This window comes from Neofelis nebulosa, chromosome 5 (assembly GCF_028018385.1).
Source record: "Neofelis nebulosa isolate mNeoNeb1 chromosome 5, mNeoNeb1.pri, whole genome shotgun sequence".
NCBI lineage: Eukaryota > Metazoa > Chordata > Mammalia > Carnivora > Felidae > Neofelis > Neofelis nebulosa.
In genome coordinates, this window is record NC_080786.1 from 99,731,601 (window position 1) to 99,757,979 (window position 26,379).

The 26,379-nt window shown below is 44.9% G+C and overlaps 2 protein-coding genes and 1 long non-coding RNA gene across 12 annotated transcripts in view; 1 reads left to right on the forward strand and 2 right to left on the reverse strand.

Moving 5' to 3' along the window:
• Positions 1 to 12,093, forward strand: part of CFAP44 (cilia and flagella associated protein 44) — a 158,351-nt gene extending 146,258 nt beyond the window's left edge. For 2 of the 3 annotated variants that reach the window (XM_058731393.1, XM_058731394.1), the window contains 6 exons: positions 80 to 210; positions 1,487 to 1,603; positions 2,635 to 2,836; positions 6,568 to 6,728; positions 7,933 to 8,067; positions 11,500 to 12,093. In XM_058731393.1, coding sequence (XP_058587376.1) covers positions 80 to 210; positions 1,487 to 1,603; positions 2,635 to 2,836; positions 6,568 to 6,728; positions 7,933 to 8,067; positions 11,500 to 11,691 — 938 coding nt within the window. In that variant the 3' untranslated portion in view covers positions 11,692 to 12,093. Of the gene's footprint in view, positions 1 to 79; positions 211 to 1,486; positions 1,604 to 2,634; positions 2,837 to 6,567; positions 6,729 to 7,932; positions 8,068 to 11,499 lie in introns of those variants that run through there. The other variant, XR_009262176.1, reaches the window with a different exon arrangement.
• Positions 8,367 to 15,057, reverse strand: LOC131512544 (uncharacterized). Its single transcript, XR_009262177.1, has 2 exons — positions 14,905 to 15,057; positions 8,367 to 8,777 (listed from the first exon to the last, which is right to left on the reverse strand). It is a non-coding gene; the product is annotated as an uncharacterized LOC131512544 (long non-coding RNA).
• A 454-nt stretch (positions 15,058 to 15,511) lies between these two features.
• Positions 15,512 to 26,379, reverse strand: part of BOC (BOC cell adhesion associated, oncogene regulated) — a 72,611-nt gene continuing 61,743 nt past the window's right edge. For 6 of the 8 annotated variants that reach the window (XM_058731401.1, XM_058731395.1, XM_058731398.1 and 3 more), the window contains 11 exons: positions 24,456 to 24,618; positions 23,910 to 24,020; positions 23,203 to 23,409; positions 22,685 to 22,866; positions 22,098 to 22,203; positions 21,646 to 21,768; positions 19,136 to 19,357; positions 18,207 to 18,442; positions 17,915 to 17,991; positions 17,264 to 17,457; positions 15,512 to 16,256 (listed from right to left, as the gene is read on the reverse strand). In XM_058731401.1, the coding sequence (XP_058587384.1) occupies positions 16,069 to 16,256; positions 17,264 to 17,457; positions 17,915 to 17,991; positions 18,207 to 18,442; positions 19,136 to 19,357; positions 21,646 to 21,768; positions 22,098 to 22,203; positions 22,685 to 22,866; positions 23,203 to 23,409; positions 23,910 to 24,020; positions 24,456 to 24,618 (1,809 nt within the window). In that variant the 3' untranslated portion in view covers positions 15,512 to 16,068. Of the gene's footprint in view, positions 16,257 to 17,263; positions 17,458 to 17,807; positions 17,992 to 18,206; positions 18,443 to 19,135; positions 19,358 to 21,645; positions 21,769 to 22,097; positions 22,204 to 22,684; positions 22,867 to 23,202; positions 23,410 to 23,909; positions 24,021 to 24,455; positions 24,619 to 26,379 lie in introns of those variants that run through there. The other 2 variants (XM_058731400.1, XR_009262178.1) reach the window with 2 other exon arrangements.

Here is a 26,379-nt window from a genome sequence, read left to right on the forward strand (position 1 = left end):
AAGCTCCAAAGTCTACACTTCTAAACTTACCACATTCTGTAGCAATGGGGCTTCTTTTTAATTTTGACTGTCTTTTCAGATTGTGATGTGGGTCTTTTTGAACTGGCCCTTCAACTTCGAGAGAAAAGGCTGGACATTGAGGAGTCCTTAGTTGAAGAAAAGAAAATTATCGATAACCTCAAAAAGGAATATGATACACTATCCAAAAAAGTATGGTTGTGTGCCTACTTGTTTATCCTTTCCCAACATGCTGTTTTTGTCCTTCCAGCTGCAGTACTGCCATGTCATAGCAATGACCTAAGTTAGGACTTCTCTCCAGAGAAGAAACATTTTAAGTATTACATTTTAAGTGTTTCCTCTTCAAGTGTATTTGTGGTGGCAGCTGTTGCTCTTTTGAAGACTGGATTCCTTTATCTAAATCACTGACCTCTAAACTTTTTTTAATGTTTATTTATTTTGAGAGAGAGAGAGTGCATGTGCACATGTGTGCCTATGAGTAGGAGAGGGGCAGAGAGACAGAGGGAGAGAGAGAATCTCAAGCAGGCTCCATGGTGTCTAGGGGTTTAAGCCCACAAACCATGAGATCATGACCTGAGCTAAAAGCAAGTCAGATGCTTAACCAATGGAGCCCCCCAGGCATTCCTAAACTTTTGTTTACTACATACTTCTATATGTAAAGAAAATTGTGGAGCATGTATCCCCACAATAAATGTACATTTATTTACAAATTATATTCATGAATTACTGTACTAATATATTTTGTACATTAGATAACATTCACAAACACAGAAATGAAAAAGAATAAGATAAAAATAAATGGGAATGGAAACTGGTCTTTCTGTACCCTATTACATCACTTTGTTGACCCTCTGGGGTGCGTGCATCCCATGTTGGAGACCATGCAGCTAAACTGGTATTATTATGTTGAGGGATGTCCGCCTTATTTGCTCATTTTCCCTCTTAGATACTCTTTTCTAGAGACACATCGCTTAAATCATATTCACAAATATTTTTAATAAATTGTTTCTCCTCTTGCAAATAGGAAATGATTTGGAGGATTTTCAAGTTTTTTAAATGAAAAACATGCTTTATGAATGCTTTAGTTAGTAGTTTTGTTGCTTTAAATGGACTTTTTTCCTTTCATATATTGAGGTCATTATGGCCAAAAGAGATTCCCACCATTTTGACAAAGACATTCCAAGCCAAGTGCTGCTTTTCATGCAGCAAATAAAGGGACATGAGGATAGGCCTTCTGAACTTTTATTCACAACACCTTTACAACCTTGGGGATATAGGAATGATTGAAAAAGTGGTGTGGATCATGACTTAGCAGAAAGAAAATAACATACATTTCTGGGCTGCAAACTGGGATCATTCATTTAATCACAGCCCAGGTCCTGCTCATCTCCCAAGATGTCCTCCTTTATCACCTGAGGTATGTGTTTGCTGGTTCTTGCCCACATTTCACACATGGGGCTTTCCACAGGTAAAAATTGTGGCAACTAATCTGAATGCAGCGGAGGAGGCCCTGGAAGCTTACCAACGAGAGAAGCAGCAGCGTCTGAATGAACTGCTCGTTGTGGTTCCCCTCAAGCTCCACCAGGTGATGGGTCTGGAGTGGATGCCCCACCCCATCTGAGCAGAAAAGCCACCACACCCAGGCTTTTCCAGGAAAGATTCACAGATCACTAGTGGGAAGAAGTGCAGTCCTTTGCCGAGAATTCTGCCTGAATAATGACACCCTAACTTTTCTTATCCATTCTCAGATTATGAAAGAGTAATAGCCAAACACAGGCATTTCCCTATGGCCCATTATCACTTCAAAAGTCCAATTGTTTCAGTCTGATGAAATGAGCAGCCTATGACTCAATTTTTTTTTAATTTATCTTTTTAGTTTATTTATTTTTCTAGTAACCTCAAACCCAATGTGAGGCTTGAACTCACGACCCCAAGGTCAAGAGTCACATGCTCTTCCGAGCCAGCCAGGTGCTCGGAATAGCCAGCCTATGACTTAAGAAAGAAATGTCTTAGAAGTTGAAATCTTGGATCTCGTGTACAAGTCACTTTTCACACCATCTTTAAGTAGATGAGAACTAATGGTGCAAGAATTATCTTAACAGCTGCTTGTTAATGAGGAAGGGCAAGACAAAAGAAAAACGTCCTTTTTCTTTTTTCCCTCTTTGCCCATTTCCACACTCTATTTGAATTACAACTTACATTTAAATGCAAAGATACATATCAGAGAAAAGGCCTATCAGGTCTTTTGTCAGGTAAAGAGGGAAAGCTGTATTTTAGAAGGGAAGCCTTAGATCAGCCTCACATATATTTTGTGTAACTTGACCCAAACTAGATTAGCCATATAAAGCAATTTGTCTAATATCCCCACCCTGAAATGCTTGTTCCTTGGTTATGCAGTAGACATTAGGCATAGTCTGTGGGAAGATTTGCTGTCTCTAAAGGGACATAATGTGGCTTACTATCTGAAGGCAACTTCCTGCTTTCCTTTACTCAGTAGTGGGAATGATAGAAGTCCAAAGGCAATGACCTAAAACAAGGGACAGAGAAGGAAGTGCTTTCTGTGATCTTACATTTCATTCGGTCTTTGTTTTTGTTTTGTTTTTGTTTGTTTGATAGATAGAGCATATAGTGTTTGGAGAAATACCTAATGATCTTTCTGGAACCTTGGTCTTTTCTAACCATTCCTTGGGACGGCTGCAAGAGCGAATCAGACAGCTGCATGAGGAAAATTCCAAGCAGCAAAAACTCAACAAAGAATGCCGGGAGAGGCGTAAACAGCTTATCCGAGAAAAGAGAGAGATGGCAAAAACTATAAGCAGTGAGTAACTAAGCCCATGGTTTATCTAGCACTATCTATTGATAAGAGAAGGAACTATTAAGTGACCATCTCCAACTCTGAAAACAGTAATAATCACAGAATCAGAACCACTGAGAGCAAGGAAACACCTTCTCGTCTTCCTAGCTGCCATCTCTCTTCCTATCACTGAAGCGTCCCCCTCTTGTTTTAAAAGAATGAGTCTTTTATCATAGAAACTATTTCTCTTAAGTTTAAAAGGTTTTTTGCATGATGAAATATAGAGTAACATGGTAACTGTGTGTTAACAACCAAGCTTAAGAAATTAAAACATAGAAGGGACAACTTAATCCCCTTCTCTTTCTGATACTATCTGCTATCTCCTTCCCCAGGGTCAACTGGCAGGTAAGTACACATGCATATCTATGTATCCACACATAATATATGGAATCTTGTGCATGTTTATAACTGTACTATATTGTTCATATCATTTTTCAGTTCACTTTATTAAACCAATTTTTGAGAGGTATCCATATTGCTATAGATAATTTATTCACTTTAACTGCTGCTACCATATTCCATTATAGGACTTGGAAAGAATTTATTTCTTCAATCTTCTGTCGATGGATATTTGGGGTATATCTATTTTTTGTGATTACGGAGTTAGAGTAAACTTTCTTGTACACCTCTCCCTGCCCATGTGAGAAGGTGAATCCCCAGGACCGGGGTCTCTGGTTTGTAGGGGGATTATGCATTTTCAGCTCTCCTATATATTGCCAAGTTGCCCTCTAGGGTGGTTGTACCATTTTATCTCACTCCTGCCTCTCTCCTCTTCCCCAGCACTGTGTGAGAATTGTCTAGACTCTATATTCTCAGGAACATTTGATGCTGTCAAGTGTTAATATTTTTTTGCCAGCCTTGTGGATGTTAAATTGTGTTTCACTGTGGTTTTTATTCATGTTTCCTGGATTCTGGTGAGGTTGAACATCTTTGCATACATTTATTGCCATTTATTTGTGTTTCCTTTTCTGTAAATTGTCTGTTATATACTTCGCCTATTTTTTACTTCTATTTCTTGTTTTCTTATTGATTTTGGGGAGTTCTTTCTGTATTCTGTCTTTGTCCATTAAGTGCATTTCAAATTTCTTCTAGTTTGTGAGTTGATTTTTTTACTTTGTTTAGTGTATCTTTTTTGGGATATAGACATTTAAAATCTTAATATAGTTAATGTTATCAAAGTTTTTTTTTTTTGTATTGTGTCTATGTGTAGGTCTTAAGAAATCCTTTCCTGTTTTGTGATCATATTTTGTCTATGGTTTCCTCTATTACTAGTGTTCTTCATATTTGCATTTTTAATCTATCTGGAGTTAAGGTGGTTACTATAAGATGTACAGTATAAAGAGTACTATCCTTTAAAAAATACTTTTTGTCGTATTTGATATATGGAACATGAGTGTAAGTTGTGAATTTTCCAACTTTAAAAATAACAATATTGCCAATACTTTACTACTTTAATGCCACAGAACTGTACAGTTGAAAATGATTAAAATGATACGTTTTTCTGTTGTGTATTTTACCACATTTGAACTATATTTATATTTTTTAATTTGAAAAAGAAAAAATGGGAAGACTATGGTGGTCAACTGGTCAACCAATCCAAGTTGCTTGGATTTGTAGAGGCCAGTTTCCAATGAGTGTTGATGGTTCTGCCTTCATGGGTGGCTGGATTATAAAATTAAAAAAAATACACATTAAGACTCCAGGTTTAAATAACACTTATTTGAGACACAGAGTTTTCTTAGGTGTAGGCCTTCTCATGTACTTCACATTCCTCTGGCTTCTGTAGCTCATGAATATTGTTTATATTTGAAAGTGCTATTCATCAAACCAAGGAATAAGCTAGTATAAAAACAAGGAAAGAAGCTTGTTTCCCTTTGGGTAACTCTCAGTTTGGGAAAATGTGTGAAGATGAAATGAGGTATTCAAATTTTCAGAATGTGAATGGAAATAAAAGGGAATAATCTGTGTGATATAAGGTTTTTCAGCAACTTTCAGTTCTTCTCTCACCCATCCCCCGGCCCATTTCCTGAAAAGCAAGTTGTGAGTCTGGTTAAAGACTGATCTGAATCTGAAAGTAGAACTAAGAATGGGTTCCTTTTCTGTAAGCCAGCAAGCAAAGGCTTAGCAGTGATGAGAAACACCACAGTTGGCTTGTTGTTGCCTTCTTTCCTCCCCAGACCCAATGGGCAAGAAGAGGGGAGTCTAGAACATGGTGATGGGAAGAGGTATGTTCATTCACTCCATTCCAAGGATGACACAGCTCTAAGCCATGGGGAATGCATGTGGTAAATATTCCAGAAAGTTTTATGTCTCTAGTGAACACTAGCTGGCCTGAGTAGGAGAAAGGCATAGGCTGGTTCCACAGAGAGAATGGCAAGGACCAGAGTCCGTGTCCTAGTACATGAGGCTGTCCTGAGAAAGGGCATTAGCTGAAGGGAGTCAAAGTTCTTACTGAGAGGCCAAGCAGGCAGCCACAGGCTAGCACACATGTGCAAATGTTCTAACCTTAATTTTTGTATCAATGATTATCATGACCACATTACACAAGTCACTGGGAACCCTACTCACATAGAAGTGAATAACCTCTCCCTGGATAGGGCACAATGGCAGCCGTGGTTACACCATTATATTCAGTCATAACAATGATACCAGAATACAAACTTCTGCACTGTAGCAGAATTGTACCATCTCATTATACTTTCGAGCCTTCAGACTTAGGGGACAGTCTGGTGACTGAGAAAGTCTTGTTACAAGATTTTATTTTCTGGGGGAGCTCAGACCCCACAAATGGAATTTTCTCCAGATGTTCCAGTGTTCTCATGTTGAGAAAAGGCAGTAAACAAAAGTAAAATATATTGCATGTTAGATGGAAATCATTGCTAAGAAGAGAAATTAAGAAGGAATTGAAAGGAGAGTGCTCAGGTGAGTAGGGGCCAGGAACTGCTCCCTGGAAACATGGCTTACCTGGTTAAGGTGTGGTTTTCCCTGGTTAGAGGATGAAGACCTGCTCTTGGTTACCACTTCAGGACTGAGTGTATTGGAAATGAGCCTTTTACCCATCTCACAACTTGCTTTCAGAAAATGGGCTGGGGAGAGGGAGCCATGTGGTTATTTGGGAAGAGCATTTCAGTCAGTGGGAACTGAGAAGGAGTGAGCCTGGAATGTTTGAGAAGCAAACAGGAGGCCAGTGTGTCTGCAGTTAATGAGGAGAGAAGTATAGGGCAGGAGGTGGGGAGAGATCACAGGGGCAGGACAGACCTTGTAAGGCCTCATGAACCACTGCAGTGACTTTAATTTTTACTTGGAGTAGGATGGAACTTTTCCTCTAAGTGCCTGCTCTGTTCCTAACACTAGATGCTATAGAGATCAGTAATTAAAAAAAAAAGATCTGAAGCATCTCTACTCTAGTTGGGGCCCATTAACAGTCTGCGGAGGGACACCTCATAGCATGTAAGCCAGCGGGGAAAGCTGAGTCTGCTTTACACAGGATTTTCAAGTAGGTGAAAACACAGGAATGGGCATTGTAGGTGAGCAAAGGAGCAGGTAAAGAGTCACAGGAAAAATCAACTGGTAACATAAAATCCTTTACCATCCTCTTGCAAAAGTTGTTCTATAGAATGTTGTTGTTACTGGTATTGTTCATTTAATAACCATGAAACTACTGAACAACCTAAGACAGTGATGTCTTCTTTTAGAAATGGAAGAAACGGTCCGTCGGCTAATGATCAGCAAGTTTGGCCGTGTGATAGACCTAGAAGCCCTTCAGACACTTTCTGTGAATACAACGCTTGAAGAGCTAAAGATCAAAAAACTTCGAAAGGAGCTATCAAATGCAAAGGAAATGAAGATGTGGGAGGTAACGGATGGGAGGACAGGTGACCCAACTTGGTGGAACTTGGGTTGAGGCAAGAAATGCTGTCAGTGGTTCCCGTGAAACATCTGTGCAGCCAGAGATGAGTCTGTGAGCCCCACTTGGCTCCCCCATGATATTAAGCCTGTCTTGCATCCTTACCATTCATTTAGTTTAAGGGACTTGCCTATCTTGTGCTAGTGAAAACACCAGCACTGGGTTTTGGGGTCTTAAGTACATGGACATACGATGACAAAATGGCATGGATGATTACAAAGATGCCACTTTGAGGTCTACATTAATGTATAAATAAATGTTCTGGCAGTGTTAGAGATGGAACTGCTCTGCTCTGAGGGTCCCAATTATATTATTCCCTATTGCTTTTGCATGCTCTTCGTATCTGGAAATTAGAAAACATCTCTAAGTAATAAATTCTATAACCAGGTATGGACTATTTAGCTGGTAGGATCTTAGAAGATGTTAATGCCTACATTGTTGCCTGAGCTATGAGATGAGGCAGTGCCCCAGTTATAGCCAGATTCAAACACAGGAGCTTTTATAAAAATTTGCAAGTCCCCAGATCACTGTGACTTCTCCAGTTTCCAGTTTTACCTCATCCGTAGACAGGGTAGGAGAAGAGGTTCCTAGTGCTATCTTGTCTCATCTTTGCTATTCAAGATCCACCACAATGCTTTGAAGAAGCAAATTACTGGAGTGTTCATGTCAATGGGACTGGTTCCTTTCAGGGGAATGCTGGAGATAATAGGGGCAATCTAAAATAATTTTTTGAAGCAGTAAGAGAACAAAGAAAGCCATTAGGAGACCTATGGCCATTCAAGCTGGCTACCTTGAGGATCATGGGCCGAGACTGGGAAAAGAACAATATATGAGAACTTGCTGTTTCAATTAATGTTCTTCTTTTTAAATAATGAGTAGCAGCATTCAGTATGCACACTCATTTCATTCTTCAACAATAAAGCGGTATCTATCTTATTTTTACCTACTTTGATCCTTGAGCATACCTACATTCTGCTTTTCTCTAATCAAACCAGAGACAAGGCAGTTGGCCCAGGTTGCATCTTAATATTGATTTCTGATTAAATTTTTCCATATGCATGTTTGTTGAATGGTTTTGATCAAATCTGGACATGCATTTTTCTAATTCATCTCTTATTCACTTAATCCATTTTGCATCTTCCTGCCCTGGCAGGAAAAGATTGCTCAAGTACGATGGGAGCTGATGATGAAGACAAAGGAACACACCAAAAAGCTTCATCAGATGAATGATTTATGTACCGAAAAGAAGAAACTTGATTCTCGATTGAATACACTACAGAACCAGCAGGTATGTTACTTCTTTTCAGACCCTTTATCAGAGTTGGGGAAACTCTATAAAGGTAACTATTCACAAGACTATCAAGTACTGGCATTTAAACAAATTTTGATCTCAAGACCACGTCCAGCCCACCTGGGTCCCGGAGGACATGAAGTTGCTGGTACCTACAATATAAGTGAGTCTGAGGGACTGGCTTTATTGTATGCCATTTGGGTGCCATGAATTTACATATGTATTAACCTATGGGGTTTGTCTTGGCCCTGGTGAGATGAGATTTAGGTACAAATGACACCAATATAATCCCTAAATTTGGTGTTAAATACCCATTTCCAATATTTATTTCATTTGATTTAAAGTGGGTATTTTTAATTGTATGATCTCACATTACTTTATTAAAACACTTGTTACTTTGTATGGCTTTCACCTTGTTCTTACATAATTCTTATTCAGCCTGACATAATACATAGTATATGGTAGATAACTCTTATTTAATACAGGTTCACCTGATTCAAGGTTCACCTAGGTGAGGTACCCTCTAGCAACCTATCACATACATGACATATTTTGATATTTTAAATGATTTTTATTTTTAAAGTTTTTTATTCATTTTGAGGCGGGGAGGGGCAGAGAGAGAAAGAGAATCCCAAACAGGCTCTGCACTGTCAGCATGGAGCCTGATGTGGGGCTGAAACTCACCAATCACGAGATCATGACCTGAGCTGAAACCAAGAGTCAGACACTTAACTGACTGAGCCACCCAGGTGACCCATAGGACATATTTTAATATATGTGTCATATTCTTATAATAGTATCTGCAAAAATGCCCATTGTTTCTCTTGGTTTTCTTTGTTTTGTTTTCTTTAAGCATACTGGAAATGGTTTAAGCCAAGGGCTCTCCAAGTGTGTTCCCCTGAAAAACAGTGTCAACATCACCTGGGGAATTTGCTACAATTGCAGATTCTTGGGCCCCATCTGCAGATCTACTGAATCAGCAGCATTGGGGGAGGCGCCCAGCCAACTACATTAACAAGCCTTCTAGATGATTCTGATGCAGGCTAGAGTTTAAGAATCACTGGTCCAAGCACAAATCTAGAAGAAAGAATTAGTAAGAGGACTTGGGAGGCTAATAATTGGAGATTCAGTATGAGAGGATGACTGGAATCTGAGTATCAAGGGCCGTTTAGCCACGCAAGACTTTTTGAGTGAAGAACAAGATAGTGTTCCAGAAGGTTAATGCCTAAACAAGACCTTCACAGAATAAGCAGTCATAAACATTTTGTTGACTTTATGTGCTTTGATAAGTCTAGACATGTTGGACAGAAAAGAGTTTGAAGAGTTTGAGTAGAAGATTGGTTGAATGGGAAAGGAAATTAATAGTATATGTCTCTTTACATAGCATATACATATCTTTATATACATATTTTTACACATAGGTATACATACAGCAATAAAGTAATACATTGTACATGTAAATGTACATTCTCTTTACATAAGCTGTCTCATACTACTACTCTCAAAATATTACTTTCCTAAGCTCAGAGTAGTTAAGTAACTAGCTCAGAGCTAATGCATGGTGCTTAATTTCTTGGTTTGTTTTTTGTTTTTGCATGGTGCTTAGTTTTTAAACCAAGGACTGTCCACCTCCAAAGTTGACTCCATTGCTATCATTCTTCCAACAATCTAGGCATGAATTGGGATATACAGATGGCAAGAACAAAAAAGTGTCAGAGGACATTTCAAAGTAAGAATAGCCATACTTTGAGTGGATACGGTGAGAAAAATAAGGGAATGTTAAGGTGACTTCAAAGTGACTAGGTGGGGTAACACCAGGAGTGATGACAGCATGAGCTGGTGCATAAGTTTAGCTACAAGTGGCCCAAAGCCCTCATGGAGAGTAGCTGAAAATAGGGGCTCTTTTCCTCACTTAACAAGAAGTTTGGAGAAGACATCTGAGGGTTTTAGGCTTAGTGGATCTGTAACACCAGGGCCAATACCTCTGATTCTTTGTGATTCTTTGAAATTTCCTTCAAAGTCACATGATGGCTGCCTCAGCTCAAAGCTTCACGTCCAAATGCAAATGTCAGCCTTTCAGGTCCCTTTCACTACGAAAGCAAGTGTTTTCTGCTTATATCCATGTGGCCACCCCTAGATGGAAGAGAAACTGGGGAAGGCATATTTAGCTTTTATAGCCCATAGAGTGAAGGTGGGCAGGGGAGAAGAGGCAGAAGGTATTGGGTAACAGTAACCCCCACTTAGCTATGAAGTGAGTCCATAGAGGTAATGGACAAAAGCATGGGATTTTGGCTTCCGGTAACCCAGTTCTCACCCTGCTTCAAATCCTTAGGAATATAGTAACAAGGCCCAGTTTAATGAATCTCTTGGTCTAGTGTCCATATCTGTGAACTGGAATAACAGCTTGTTCAGAGTTGTGAGGGGTACATGAGATAGCACATGGAAAGCACTGGGCACAGAGTGGACACTAGAGAATTGCTATCTTCCTCCCTTTATTTTTTTTATTAAAAAAAATTTTTTTTTTTTAACGTTTATTTATTTTTGAGACAGAGAGAGACAGAGCATGAACGGGGGAGGGTCAGAGAGAGAGGGAGACACAGAATCTGAAACAGGCTCCAGGCTCTGAGCGGTCAGCACAGAGCCTGACGCGGGGCTCAAACTCACGGGCCGCGAGATCATGACCTGAGCCGAAGTCGGCCGCTTAACCGACTGAGCCACCCAGGCGCCCCGCTATCTTCCTCCCTTTAATGTGCCTTCAAAGTCTATTGAGCCCATACTTCTATAACAGACTCTGGGACAAGTGGTGGGTAGTGAGATGGAGGCCCGCCGGCCTTCTCTCTTACAGGCACAGGATCTTGCAAGACAGGCATCAAACAGGCATTTAGGTTGAACCATATGAAACTGCTACTTTTTGAATCCTAAAAAAGGAGTCTCAAATAGAAGTTTCAGAAGGTTCAATGTCATAGTCACAATGATATATGAGGGATGTTCTGAAAGAACATAGAACAAGAAGTCTTTATCTAGTCCACAGGATAAAGGCCTCCCTAAAAGTGATGTCTGAAGCATGAGCAGGAGTTGGCTGGACAAGGGGAGGAGTCATATGAGGAAATAGAGATTTCCTTTTTGGAAAACAAAATATAGGCTGTATAAAAAAAGGAAGTGCCTTGTCTTTCATGGTTGCAGTGCTGAGCCCTCCTCAGTAGGAATGATGGATAGCTAGCTTAATGGGACTTGCATTTTAACAGTTACTCATTAGGCCAAAGAAACACATTTCTAATGGTGGAATTTCAGTGGAGGACTTGAAGGCCCCTTAAATTAAGGAGCAATGGTGTTTAAATGGACGGTAGGGTCTGCACTACTAACATTAGGATGGGGAATTTTTCACACTCCAAATGATGCTTAAAGCAGGGAGGTGTTTTCTTTCAACAGGGCAATGCCTTCCAGGGCCCTCGGAAAACAGACATTGTGGCGAGAAAGAAGGTCACTGAACTGATCCAAGTCCAGGCAGAAAGGATCTTGGCCTTAAAGGAAGAGATCGCTCTTTTGCGTAAGAAAGGTGGTTTTATTCTCCCACCCATTCAGCCTCCACAAGAGAAGGAGATGAAGCCCATGGGCCTTTGAGTTTGCTTTTTTTCTCCAATACATCCCAGATTTCTGACATACAACTTACCAGAGAAGTTCCTTGCTGCCTGCAGCAATCCTATTATTTTAAAGTCTTATCTAAAAGTCTAAGACCAGAGCCAGTTATATAGTATGAATAATTTTTCTCCAATTTGGTTAGCTTAGCACAGATGACCGCAGCCAACATCTTATTTCCCATGGAACTGAACCATTTTAGATCTGTTTGGAAACTACTGGATTGAATATGGAGTCTCAGAGAAGGCTGTATCTCAGCATCTGTGATATATCCTGTTTTGGGAAATTTGGTTATCTGAATTTTTAGCCATCAGCAAGGAAAAACTAGCAATTTGTGAGAAAATCTGTGTTTTTCAATCCTTGGAAAATAAACTCTGATGTTAAGTATTCTCTGAGAGGATGAAAAAAGAAAAGCACAAACTATTCTGCCAACAGTATTTTAGCATAAGAAATGCAAATTAGGATTCTGACATTGTTAACTTCACAGAGCAGTTATTTGGGAGCTCAGGATGCAGGAAATGCAGACAGACAGAACAGATCCCTCTGGATTGGCAGGAAGCAGGAGACTGCCCAGCTTCCTGAATCACCCCTCGCGTCAGCAAACTGCTCAGCTCTGAATGGAGAAGAGCGGGTTTTGCAAAATGGTCAACAAGGCGGCTTTTCTCTGTAGATGTTTGCAGCTCTAACAGTATTCTAGGTATGCCCATAGCTTCTCATGTCCTATGCCATTTTTCCTATTTCTAATGTAGATCCAGAAGTAAGGAATGATTACATAACGCTGAAAGACCATCTCTAACAATCACTTTTGATTGTGCATAATGTTCTGAACTAATTTGAGAGTGTCCTTTTCCGTTTGGGGGTAAGTGGTAATGGGAATGTATGGCTGTACCCATCTAAGAATGATGTGATATTTGGATTCCCATTAGTAAGAGGGAGAACATAGCACTTTAGATCCAGTGTTCTGTGGGTCCATGTTAATGAGCTATCCCATTGAGCTGTCCCAGAATAGAAGTTGGTCACAGAGAAGGAACAGTGAGGAAGGCAGTATTGCATCCATGCAGATGGATCAGCAACATCAAATCTTCCTAACCTGCGACTAGCCTGATCTGTCTCCCAAATTAGATAGGACTCCTTTCCTTTCAAAGATTCTTTCATGTTCCTATTTAAGAGACGCGAATAGTCTGTGCTTGTTGTCTGTGGGGTGGTAGCTTATCTACTGGAGAGCACCCTCCATCATTTTCTCTGCTGTATGCCCTAAACTGTGTGCGCCTTTCAAGCATTTAAAAAGTGCTACTCGTGAGGGTTTTACCTGTTTACTGATGCATGAAAATTTCTCCCCCAGACATTGCTTAAAACTGCTTATCTCACCCAGTTTCTGAGGGTCAGGAATCTGGGAGCTGCTGAGCGGGCTGTTTTGGGCATGGAGTCCCTCAAGAGGTTACGGTCAAGCTGTGAGTTGGGGCCGCAGCCATCTGAAGCTTGGCTGAGGAGGCAGGGCTCCTTCCAGCCTCACTTGCTTGGCTGTCTGGCTGCGGGCTTCCGCTCCTCACCCAGCTACCACAATGAGCAACTGCCTGGATCAAGTGCTTGGTCTCCGAGGAGACGCCATGCCCTAGGTGGTAGTGAGGGCCAGGGGAAGTTACATAATTTCCTGGGCCTCATTTTATTATCCAACAAATGAAGGATTTGGATAAGCTCTAAGTCTCTTTCCCATTCTGAAGTTCTGTGATTCTAACTGCGGCAAGAATGACTTTAGAGTCTGTGGGAGAGCCATGGCAAAGATTCCATGACTTTTTCGACTCTGTAAAACCAACCAGGATCATTACCGTTTTTCCCAAATCAAACTGGACTAAACCATCACTAAGTCCACAATATTCAGGCTTTTATCCAGTAGGCAGTATAGTTAACCCTCAGTTTTTATTTTGAATTGGACAAGACCTATAGCTAGCTTTAGTTTCATTTCTACTTGACTCCAGACTCAGTCTTGAATCTATAGTTATGTATAGCATCGGAGTCTTTGGGAAGTTCAGCTTCAGCTGTGGGTGAATAACTTTCCATTCACTCCTGCTTCCCTGATCGAACGGTTCTCTGCCTCTGCCTCTGTCTCAGAAAAGGCTGCCTTATTTCTGAGAGTGAGGCCAAAATCTGTCCACACTGAGTCCAACTGCTAATGTAACTTGGCAATTTTGAACCCTCGTCCATAGTACCATCACAAACCAAAACTGGGAGAAAAAGCAGCTATAGAGCGCAGCCCCTCCATCACAGTTACCCACTGCTGCTCAGTCTGGCTGTCTTGTCACAGAGGACGGCCATGCCTGGAGAGGCCTGTCGGCCCTGGGCGGGGCTCTGCACCCCTACCAGCGCCTGCCCTCTAGATCTTACTCCTCCTTTAGTAAATTATACAGCCTTTGCGGGCTGAATCAGACTTCTAAAAGGCACTATAATAATTAACCTGAAGAAATAGATATTGAATTTCAGTGTATTTTATAAGCTACTTCATTTTCTAGGCTACAATTTAGAGGCCTCACAGCCTTTCCTCTTTTCCTGCAGCTGGCTGAGGTAAATACACATATTTATCTCATTTAATGTGCCTTGCAAGTGTTTTTTCTTTCCTAGGACTTTTTTGGGGAGCTAAAGTCATTCAGGATTGTTATGGTTCCAGGGCTGCATAGAAAGCAATTTTATGTATCACTTCCATAAAGTTCACCAAAAGTCACTTTGACAGCTATTTGGGATCATCAAGGAGAGAAAAAAAATTAAGCCACTAAGCTAGGAGGTGAGTTACAGTCCAGATCTGAGAGGCCCTGGACTGAGTAAAGATGGAGAGCACTGGCTCTGTCCCACTCTGGGAAGTGACTTCTATGTCCTCAGTGAAGGTTGTGGCTGAACTTACATGCTAGTTCTTCTATCATTTCCATGTTCCTTATAGGCCTTCACTTTGTTTCTTAAAATATTTTTTAAATACAGCTTTTCTGAAGATCATGTTGCATCTCGATGAGAGCTCTTTATCCAATTTAGCTATTGGATGGAAAAAGCATGCAAGCTAAGAGCAGGCGCACTATTTCTTCCGGCCAGCAGAGGGTGCGCTTGTCCTAGAATCTTGTCTCTCCCTCTGGCATCTACTAGAGCGTGGGGAGTCTGGCTCTGGGACTCTTAACCAGATTAAGTGTCTCAAGCCGCATTTCATCTGTAACTTACCTTCAATCTAGAAAATACTTTTCCCTCACGAGAACAATGGGAGTGCTAGCGCTTTCACTGCAAAGCTTCAGCCCCCATCTAGTGCCAGTTGCACATATCAAGGTTGGTCCCAGGGCTGTACAGAAGTAAATCTTGACTCCCTGGCTGTTTAAAAATCAATGTTGGTCTGGCAACCTCTGGCAATGTTGGTCTATTGTAGGAAAGAAGGAAAGAAGGAAAGCGGATCTTATCAGGCACCACGCGTGCATGTGCAGCCTAGCACTTAACTAAATGGTATTTTGGAGAAAGTAGTCTTCCACACGTATCTATAGAGAAAAGAGAAGTTTCATTCCTCCGATAAGACCAAAGCCTCCCCTCGAGTCCAGTCAGTAAGAGACTGCGAATCTGTTTCTCCTTGCCTCCTTCACACAATTTCCCTCTTGGACGAAACACTTACTGACACAGTATTTTAAAAGACAAAAAATGAAACGTCTCCTACCTCTTCCAGGTCTCGGCTCTGTCTTGACAGAGCTAAAAATGTCACGAGTGGAGGTTTTCTTCAAATATTCAAAAAGCGTATCCTAATGTTTGAAGAGGATGCTGACTCATATGTGACTAAGCTGAGCGGTACAGGGAAGACTAAACATTTATTTAGAAGTTACAGTGTTTGTTTTTACAGAGATATGCTGCCACAGATTGATTCTGGAAGGTCTGTTAATGCTTGTAGGACTATACACATCTTAGTCCATTCTCGTGGGCATCTTCTGAAAACATCTCCTGTAGTACCAGCTCCAGCCGTCTTCACGAGTGTCTCGAGCCTGTGATAGTGGGGCCCTTGCTTTTCCTTCATCGTTGTCACGAACAGTGTGCTAAGATTCTTCCTTCCGCAAGCTTCTCTGGGGGCCTTCTGCGGCCTCCTGGGCAGTGACAGAGGCTCTAGGGAAGGGCTGCCTTCTCAGTCTATGTTACTCTTTCCTGGTTGAATCCTGTATTGGGGCTTCTTTGATTCCCTTCTCATACCTCAATGCGTAGGATTCCCTACATCTCTCCAGAATTATAAAAACACATATACATTTATTTACAAGTGCATAAATATATAAATATGACTATTATAGAAAAATAAATACCAATTTTCTGTCTCTTTTTAAAAACAATATATAGTCTTTCTGGGATATTGGTTTCTGCCTAAATTGCAGGAGGTGGTGTTTCAAAAGATACATGCAATGGTGGGCTGGGGGAGAGCCGTATCCCGAGCTCCTGCCCTGTGTAGGCTCCTTTGGGGTGCTGGGAACACCAGTCTCCACCACCCACTTGGCAGGAGTTAGGACTGTCCACCTCTTCAACTGGGACAAGGCCCAAGCAGCACGGGGGCCCTGAGGGGAGAGAAAAGTGGGAAACATTAAAATCCAGACTGATCAGGAATCAGTGGTACTGGGTCAGTCTCTCTCTGTGATGGGAGTTGGTTATACTACCCCTAAGAGAAAGACAGAAACAACTGTGACAATGACATTTATGCTCCCTCTAAGGTCTCAGAGACATGGGGTGGGCCACTTGTTGCCCATGTCCCACCTACACATTTCAGTGGTGGGACCACAGAGACTCTCGACTACTTAGCCTGTAACCTGGGGTGGATGAAGTCAGCTGAGCCATGAAATGTGGGAGAGAGCCCTGTTCTTTCCAGATTCAAGTGGCTAGTCTACCTGTATGGTAGGATTTCTGGGCATAATCCCACCCCAGATGGTGTCCAGTTTTGATGATGCCGGTCTTAGAATTTTATCTCCCAGAGACGGTGTCTAGGATCTGCATGCGAACGGACCATTCCTACCATGGAAGCTAAGGAGTGTTAGCCAACGGAACCAGCCTCACTGCAACCAGCGTGTGCTGATTCCCAAGAGCCTGGCACGAGGGAAGATGGTAGGACAGGGGTCATGCATGGAGGCTCATGGAGAAAAAGTTCTGTGGAAGCAGAGTTATGATGATGTGAGAACTCGGCTTCCTAATGACTGATATAATCTCATTCCTTAATTAAGAGACAAGACCCAACAGAGCAAGGTATTTGGGGTGATTAGGGAACGCCTCTTGGTGTGAGGAGAGGCAGCTGGAATTTGTGAATGGTCGTGAAACGCAAGACCGAAAGGGCTTCTTTCTCTGAAATGGGAGCGTGTTCTCTTCTCGGCCTTTGAGGACACAGCTTGCCAAGATGGACGTGGACCCAGCTGGTTCATCCACATGGATCTGTGGGGCTGTGTCTCCCCCACAGAAAAACTGTGGATGACTCTACTTCAGGCCACCTCTCTAGGACACTTCTGGGTTGTGGACGCCTGCCTCCCTCAGGTCATTCCCGACCTCGTCAATTTCCAGCCCTGCCCCTGGCGCCAACCTTGGTGAAAAAGAGGGTCCCACGTTGCTTCCAGCCCAGGACCCTGGGGTACGCTCCTCATGCCTGACTGGCCTGTGGGGGCGGGCTGCTCCTGGAGGTGGTGACAGTCTTGGTGGGGCTGGAGCAGCTGGTGAGTGGAGTCATCAGGCAGTGTATATAAGAAAGAGCCATCCTCTGGGCTAGACTTGGGACCCCTGCAGGCACGAGACCAGATGGAGAGGTGAGGTGGGGGTGGAGTGGGCCTGTATTCCCAGTGCCTGGCTGCTGCCCTGAGGCTGGTCAGGGCTCAGATGGGGCAGGGACTAGTGCCCTTTGAACATGAAGATGTTGTCGTATCACAACTTCTCTGGGTGATTCTAGTCTATTTCCATTTTATTCCATGCAAGTCCTGAGTGCATGAGAGGACATGCAGTCAGGTGTCCAGAGGCCTGGGGACAAAGCCAACTCCATGTGTGCAACTCTGGCCTGCCAAGTGAAGGACAGATTTCTGGAGGCCAACCTATGCCTCAGAGCAGAAAGGGCATTATAACTGCAAACACAACACCTTGAGAAGAGTCCAGCTGAGCAGGTTGTCAGATGTGGGTCCCCCGTCTCCTCTCAGTGACTGAGGTTGGGTTTGAGGGGAAGGCAGGGATGGGAGGGTCCAGTTACCTAGGAATCTGGTGACTGGGGGGGTCATATCCAGTGCCAAGAACGGTCTGCTTCAGCAGGCTGCTGGGGTCATCCCGCTGTTCAAAAGAAAGAGTAACGAAAAGGTCACATCACAGTCCGAGTAACTTTCCTGTTCCGTGTTCAACAGAATGAGCTGCTCCTGACTAAAGAAAGCCAGACACAGCAGCCCAGGATTAAAGAGTAGGAGGGAGGGAGCCCCAGGAGGCAGCCCCCCACCAATGCCCCCGTGTGGGCCCGCACCTGTTTGTCTGCGTTCCCAGGACTACGTTACCTGCCGAAGCGCCCCTGGGCAGTGTTGCTGAGGTTTCAGGCCTGGGTAGCCCATGGCAGCGGCAGGGCAGCCCCTGTTCACATGGATCCCATTGGCACAGGCCCGTCCACTGGTGCCACTGAGGTAGGGCTGCCCACTGGCTCGGTGGCCTGGGAGTCCTCCCAGTGGTACCATAGTGTATTGGCAGGAGGAGGACAGAAGGGCACTTCGAGGAAAACCCAGGTCTGTTGTATGTTCTGGAAGGACAGAAGGACAGATGTATGCTTAGGCCAAGGAAGCTCAAGGCAGCCTCCAATACCATAGAAATCTCAGAAAATTTCTGACCATATAGGGATGAAAATATTTTCTCTCAGAACATATTCTTCCAGTCACCCACTTCTCCTAACATCTAGATTCTTTTCTTCATTGGGGAGAAAGGTGAGGAGATAGAGGGGCACAGGTTTGGGGAAGGAAGCGGTGAGCCAACAGAAGAAGCAATGTTTGAATGAGACAAGCTGGCCCGATGTGTTGTCATCTGAAGCAGAAATTAGCAACAGGACAAGAGGGAAAGCTCAAGGCATCTACAGACCGAGAGAGGGGGCAGGGAAAGTGTGGGGTGCATTTTCAACTTGAGCAAGTGGTCAGAACAGCAGCTTCAGAATTTAAAAGGAGTTGAAGCCAGACAAGTACTGAGTTCCAGAAAAGAGGGGACAGACCACTTTCCACTTCATACTTTGCATCCACCAGGGTCCATGAGCTGGGAGGAAAGGGCCCAGGCTTGATGTATTCTTATCTCTCCGAGCTCTGTGGGGGACCCAGGAGCTTATGCTCTAGTGCATGTGAAGCAGGGCATCTCCAACCTGCCCTGGGTGGAGGCCTCCTTGGCCTCTTGGGAGGCCCCCTCCTCCCCTCCCCAGGCTCCTTCCCCTTGGTGCTGAAGGGTCACTCACTTTGCTTAGACCAGGCCCTCCACAAACAGAAGGGGATGAAGGCGACGATGATGAGGACGACAGAACCCAGGACGACCCCGACAATCAGGTAGGGCAGGTCGCTGGAGCGTGCCACCATGGCCCCGGTGCCCACTGGCCGTTCTATGGTTTCAGGGGGTGGCAGCTGAGGTGGGGCCAGAGTCGGGGGTGGGAGCCGACCAGGATGGCCAGAAGACTTCCGGGCTGTAATTGTGAACGAGACACTTCAGCATCGATTCCTTCACATTTCTCTCACAACAAACAGGAAACATCAACAGACCTGATTCCACGGGTGTGGGAAATGGGGTCAAGCTCATAAGGCAGGGCCTCAAAACTCTGTATTAGATGAGTGTGGTATCCAAGCTCAGCTTTGAACTGGCCTCTGATGGGAAATTTGTTACTGCAGAAGGCATCTGAACCTTCTACTTCAAAATACAACCCAAACACTGGTCTCAGAATGGGTCTTCTGGGCAGAAAAGGTATAGGGCTTTTCTCAAAGAACAGCTGGTGAACTTTTGGAAGAAAATCTAAAAACAGGATGCATGAAACCAGCAAAAGAACTGGGAATGGAAGATCCTACCCATGGTTTTGCTATTCCTGGGCAGATTAAGGGATGCAAAGTGCCAAGTCTGAGCCTGGGCCTAGAGCAAGGAGATGGAGGGACTCTCTAGCACAGCCGGTAGTTGGGAAACACCAACTCAGTGACAAGACGGTGACTCCTCCTCGGCGTTGTGCTATTGTCAGGGTGTGCCTGACCTTGAGAACTCCCTTTCAGAGCCGTCTTCCCCCTGGGTTCTCCCACAGCACAGGCGGTGACTTCCCGCTACCTCTCCGAAGGCTGCTGCTTACATTTTTCTGTCTTCTCAGATCTGCGAGGGTTTCTAATCCCTTCCAGGCTCTATCCTGTATTCTGTTCTGTTCCTATGACTTCAGCCTGTGTCCCAGCGACTGCCAAATACTCCAGGGCCCTCCCCTGCTGGGAGACCTGCTTCTCTCTCAGCATCTCGGAAGAATCTGCTGCAGGAAGTCACCGAATGGTTCCACCTTGTTCCTTTCTCGTGGACTCTGCTTCTCTTCTGGCTTCCCCAGTTCAATAAATGGCAATATCACCCATGTGTACATTATGCCGGACACCTCATGGTTTGCTTTGAACTCTCTTCATTCTCTCCCAGCCCTGACATGCTAGCAACCCCTGGTCCTACACACAGCCTCAAAAGAGACTAAAACTCGGGGCGGCTGGGTAGCTCAGTTAAACACCCGACTCTTGATTTCAGCTCAGCTCATGATCTCACGGTTCATGAGTTAGAGCCCTACACCAAACTCTTGGGATCCTCTGTCTCTTCTCTCTTTCTCTAAATACATAAACTTAAGAGACTCAATCTCGTCCCTTCTTTCTACCTTACCTCTCAGCTCTCTCCCATCTGCCCACGCCTGCAGAAATACCTGTGAGCTTTCTCAACCTCACAGCCGCAGAATTCTCAATGACCAGAGTGCCCACTGCCATCCCTGGCCATTCCCTGAGCACTCTCTCTCTCTCTCGTCCTCCTTCCCACACCCTCCAAACACCTGGAGCTGTGTGCAGGCTTGCCCTGCCCCCGGGTTACTCCCTTCTCAGTCACCTGAAGAGTCAATCCCTCCAGACCAGTGCGAAGCCTTTGTGAAGCCTCTCTTTGCCCTGGGTACTCTGTGTGAGTCCCCTGATACATGCACAGCCAGAAGTCCTGTGTCTACCCCCTCCCTTCACTGTGCACAACAAAAGAGGTTAGGAGTGCACACAGGAGGCACTGAGTATTTGTTGAGTAACTGACTGAAAGAGCATAAAGCTAGAAAGAGAATCTTGTCCACATAAGGAAAATGGGTTCTTTTCTTCTCTCTGTTCCTATTCCTTTGTAATCTTCTCTTGATGATGTTCTTTGCAATATACTCGGGTTATACACTTGGCAGTATTTGCAAAATGGAAATGGTGTTATCTAAACACTTGACCAATGTGGAAATATTGAGCTTTTCAGTGAAGATGTTTAACATGTTTTAGTGCAGGAAAGAATCTGGGCTTATAGTTAGATAAACTTGACCCAGAGTGTGCTCAATACCCCTAACTGACTAAAGGACCTTGGTCAAGATACATCAATTCCTGATGTTCAGTTTCTTTCCTAACTCATGGGGTTGTAATTAAAATAAGTAAACCAATCAATATAAGTACCAAATTTTATAGGAATATAGTGTTTATAGAAAGTTCTAACCTTAAGAATGGGTTCTATTCCATAAGTTCATGTATGAATTAATTCCCAAGTTCCCTGAAGCCATCACCATGGCAACCTAATTCATACTTGAGGCACAGGCAAATGAAGAGTTAAAAATGACAAAGTTTAGGGGTATTTGGACAATAAGGAGTCTTCATGGGGAAGACATGACCAGCATGTCACATGGAGCAGTGACTTTGTCCTGGTGGGCTAAAAATAGCAGGGGAGAGTAGAGAGCCTAAAGAGAATCACCTTTGGTTTCACAGATCATCACGTTGCTGAACTCACTCTCTCCTCCTTCGTTGAAGCACTGCATCTTGATGTCGTAGGAGGTCTCTGGCTGCAGGTGGCTGATGGAATGCCAGTATCTATCCCCTGGAAAAGGCAGCAAGAGAGTCAGTCACACGTGGTGATGTGTACCACCTAGTCCACTTGGAAGCAATCGCAGTCAGGCTTGGACAGGGGTGTGTGTCTGGGCTGGTGCCATGAATGAGGTGGAGGAGAACTATTGGAATTTTTTAGGTGCCACCCAAGTTCCTGTGGTCCCATCACCAAGGGAAGGAAGCGTGTGGATTTATGAACTTGATGACCCCACGCATGGCAGGAGTCAATGATATGGACCCAGATGCCCAAGTTTTAAACTTTCATCAACACCTAGACACCCTTGCCAACAGAGAAAACCGCGTCCCCAAAGTGCTTCTTACCTTCCACCATATCCTTCTTGTAGTCACTATCGTTGTCACTGTCTGTGGGCCGATAATAGATATAAAATCCATGGATTGGGGTGTTGTTGTTACTTGCTGGAATATACTATAGGGAAGGGAGAAGAAACAAGTTGACAATGGAGCAGAGAAGTCCTCATGTGAGCAGACCCACTGGTGGACAGAAATTTTACCCCAGCCTGGATTTAAAAATTCACTGCAGGAGTCTGGCAAATACTTCTGATGATACTCCCCAAGCCTTTCTGGGGAATGCTATGAATCACTTGTTATTTAGCCTAAAGGTCCCCCAGCTTCTGGAGATAAGGAACAGACATTTCTCCAAAGATCTGAGCCCCCTCTGAACCTGCCTGGGTACTGTAAGGATAAGTCAGTCTGGCGCAATTCCCAGGTACACGGGGGTTGGGAGGTGACCACTTACAGGAAGGCTTTGTGAAAAAATACAGGAAGGGGTCTTAGAAGAAGGGCAGTATAGAAAAGTGATTGCTTCCTGCCCCCACTGCAGCAGCCAGCTCTTGTCATCATGAAGCTCAGCCCCCTCTCCCCTTTGCAGTCTGTGAAAGGTCGCTTACCATCCACTTGAGCATGATGGTGGTCTCATTGACAGCATCCGTGAAGGTGATGTAAGGGCCTGCCACAGGCCTCTCATACACACGGCCACTATAGCTGGACACCACATATGGCCTGGAAGGGGCACTGGGCTCGCTCTCCCCCAGCATGTTCAGAGCCCTGACACGGAACTTGTAGGAGGTGCCTGGTGAGAGCCGCTCACTTGAACCCAGGAGCTGGGAAACACTTCTGACCCACCCACCCCAGCACACCCAGGGTAGGGTCTTTTGGGTAGCTCCCAAAGGACACAAGAACTCCCATCTTTTTTGGAAAGGAGCCCCAGAGGGGATAGCTATGGACCGCTATGGAGAGACAGAGAAGGAAGGACTTGTAGGATGGAGGGGACACCACCAAGAGCATCCAATGTGAGCAAGATAGCAGGTGGAGGACCAGCACAGAGTAGAGCCTCCAAAGCTCTGACTCTCCTCTGAGTGGTGGGGGACAACTAGGAGACCAGGTAGGACAGTGGCCGGACCCCTACCTTTCTCTAGACCAGTGATCTCCACCGAGAGCCGGGAAGGAGGGATGGCGCTGGTGGCCAGAATCCAGTCCCCCACTTTCTTTAGCTTCTTGTACTCTACACGGAAGGACTGGATTGGGAAGCCACCATTCCCACGGGGAATCCAGGTCACATACACAGATGTCTCAGAGGCCATGGAGATAGTGGGCCTGTCAGGGGCTTCTGGGGCTAGAGGAAACCAGACATGAGGGAGGAGGGAAGCAGGAGGAGGGACACGATAAGGTGATGTACTGTGACTGGACTCAGCCTGCTCCTGACTGGGACCTATTTCTCCTCCCAGCCCTTGCCCTCTGGTGGCTACATCAGATCTTCCAGGGCTACCTGGGTCACCCTCTCCCAGAAGTCCTTCAGCTAGAACCCCTAGAAGCCATGCTTCTGCAGTGTCAGAGTGCAGAGGACCAAAAGTCAGCTGCTCTCCATTCTGTATTCTCTGGACCCACAGGGCCAATGCTCCCTCCCCATGTCAGACTACATTTTACTTGAAAAACTCCAATCTACGTTTTCTCATGGGGTTGGCTGGGGAGATTCCAGGAAAATGTCACAAGGCCTCCCAGACCCACAGAACAAGACCCCATTCCGCCTGCAACAAAGAACCTTGGGAGGGAGTGAACCTGCTTTCAGTTCTGACCGCTGCTCACCCCGCCCCCCTGAGCCACCAGGGGGCTTACGAGAGAGGCGGCCGTGGTCTGGCTGGCTGCTGCTTTGGGGGCTGGCTCCAGGGTCGTCTCTCTGTATCTGCTGCTCCTTGCTGGCCATGATTTCAGGTTTGGGCCGCCGTCCTGGATGGAAGTAGGTGGAGACCAGCGAGTGGGAGAGTGTGGATTAGGTGTCCCTTTCCAGACAGTTCTTTCTGCCTGAGACTTTGCAGGGGGGTGGGGATCTGGCAGGGTGATACAAATAATATAGGACACCGGCTGTGTGGACTGATTCCTAGCTCTGCCTAACCATCATGGTATTGTGCCTGACCCTAGTGTGTGTGTTGGCGGGGTGGGGGGGTGGGGTGGGGAGCAGGGCAGAGAGGCCAGCTGGCAGCTCTCCTCATGAGAGCTGGGACCCTCAGCCTGGGCTCACAAACCAAGGTGAAGCAACAGTTGAAAGGAAGATAAAGTTCAAGGTGACTAGTGGGGCAAGGTGAGCAGGGCTTCTCACCTGAGCCTGGCAGGATTTGCTCAGGCCCACAAACCCCCAAGCTGGGGGCAACATCTGACCCTCACCAGTTCGGAAGGTGACCATGGCTGTCTGGCCTTCCCCTGCACAGTTGTAAGCTGCCATCTCCACTTCATACAAGCTCCCAGGGTCAAGTCTGGTGAGGGTCAGGCGGTGCTGGTTGGCTGCAATGCTGGAGACAGTCCAGTTGTCAGAGGAGTTTGTGACCTGCTGGAGAAGGTAGCTGGTTTCAGCACTGGCATCTCAGCCTGGAGCTACCGGTGGCTATGGTTCACATAAGAAGCAGAATGGAGTCCAACAGGGCAGGAGGCAGGGAAGGAGAATGGACTGGGTTTGTGCAGGGCATAAGCTGGTCCTGCCAGCTCTGGGACAGCGAGGTCAGCTCCCTGGTCCCTCACCTAACCGGCCCATCAAAGAACACTCGGTGGGGAGGGTCAAAAGGCCTGACATTGCTGAGTTTCTCCAAAGACCTCCTCTCTGTATTTCTGAAAACCTCCACATTTAACTTTCTTTCTCCTTGATTTAAACCAAATAAACACAGTCTCTTCATACTATGGGATGACGATAATGATGATAAAAGCCGCAGTACCAATAGAAAGAGTTTTGTCTGATGAGTGTTTACTATGTACCCTATAAAGTGCTTTCATGACAACAGCCCAAGAGACAGGTGTTAGTTTTGTTCCCGCTTCACGAAAGCTAAGGCTTGGAGAGCAATTTGCCTAAAGCCACAACACTAGTGAGAACAGAAACTGTGACTTGACTCCAAAGAGCACATTCATAATCATATGTAACTCCTCCTAGAAAGAAAAAGAGTCTGGGAGCCAGGAAATCTTGGGTTTAAGTCCCGGTTATGTCTCTTACCAGCTGTGTAACCCTGAGCAAGTTCCCTAACCTCTCTGATCCCTAATCTTTTCATCTCTAAAATGAGGCAAATAAAAGCTCTCAGCTTATTCTGAAGATTAAACTAGATCATTTACATAGTGTCAAGCACTGAACTTGGTACACAGTAGGTTCCCAGCAAATGCCTGGCCCCCTTCTCTGGACTTTCCCCACACCCTCCATTCAGTAGGTCTCTGCCATTTCAATCCTCCTTCTTCTGCTCCTGCCTTCACTCCTTTCTTAGTACTTAAAAACTGTGGATGAATTATATCTAGTATGGATCTTTAATGGCCCCACATTTCTAGCTCTTTAAAGAAAAAAAAAAAATACAGGAGTCCAGGCTCCCTCCCCAAAGGGCGATGCTGGGAGGCTGCTTCCTCTCACCTACCCCAACTCTCAGGACAAAAGGCTTAACTGCCAACTGTGCACATCTCCCAGTCTGCTGGAAGCCAAAGCCGTGGTTTGCTGAAGAATCAAACAGCTGGTAGAAAAAGCCCTAATCCCCAAGCAGAATATTCCAGAGTAGAACAAAACCTACTATTCAAGGGACAGGGATGGTCTGGGCTCATTTATGTCAGACTTCCAGGATTTGTTCCAAGGGGAGAAGTTTTCACAAACTGAGAATGCTCAGTAGTATTGGAAACCCAAACACAGTAGCCCAGGGTCTGCAGGTGCAGCAGGAAATGGAACCGGCTTCCCGAACAAGAAAAAGTGAAAATGAGAGGAATGATTCCCAATCTCCTGGAAGAGAAAGGGTTGTACACACAGCCCAAACACTGATTTTTCACTTCAGAGTCCTTTCTTGTGAGATGATCTTTAAGACCCGTCAGTCCCTCAGGAATGGAACTGCTTGCAAGACATCATTTCTCTTCGGTGGCATCCACCTAGCAGCCCCAGTGCCCCTCAGGCCGGAGCCTGACAGAAGCCAGAGCCGGATGGGGCACGGTCCTCTCCCTCTCCTTGTGCCCCTTTCTCCCTTGGCCCTCCCAGCATGGGCCTCACACTTCCACTGGGCTCAGAAACAAAAATAAGAACTAGAATGGTCATTAGTCACTGTCTCACACACACACACACACACACACACACAGGGTG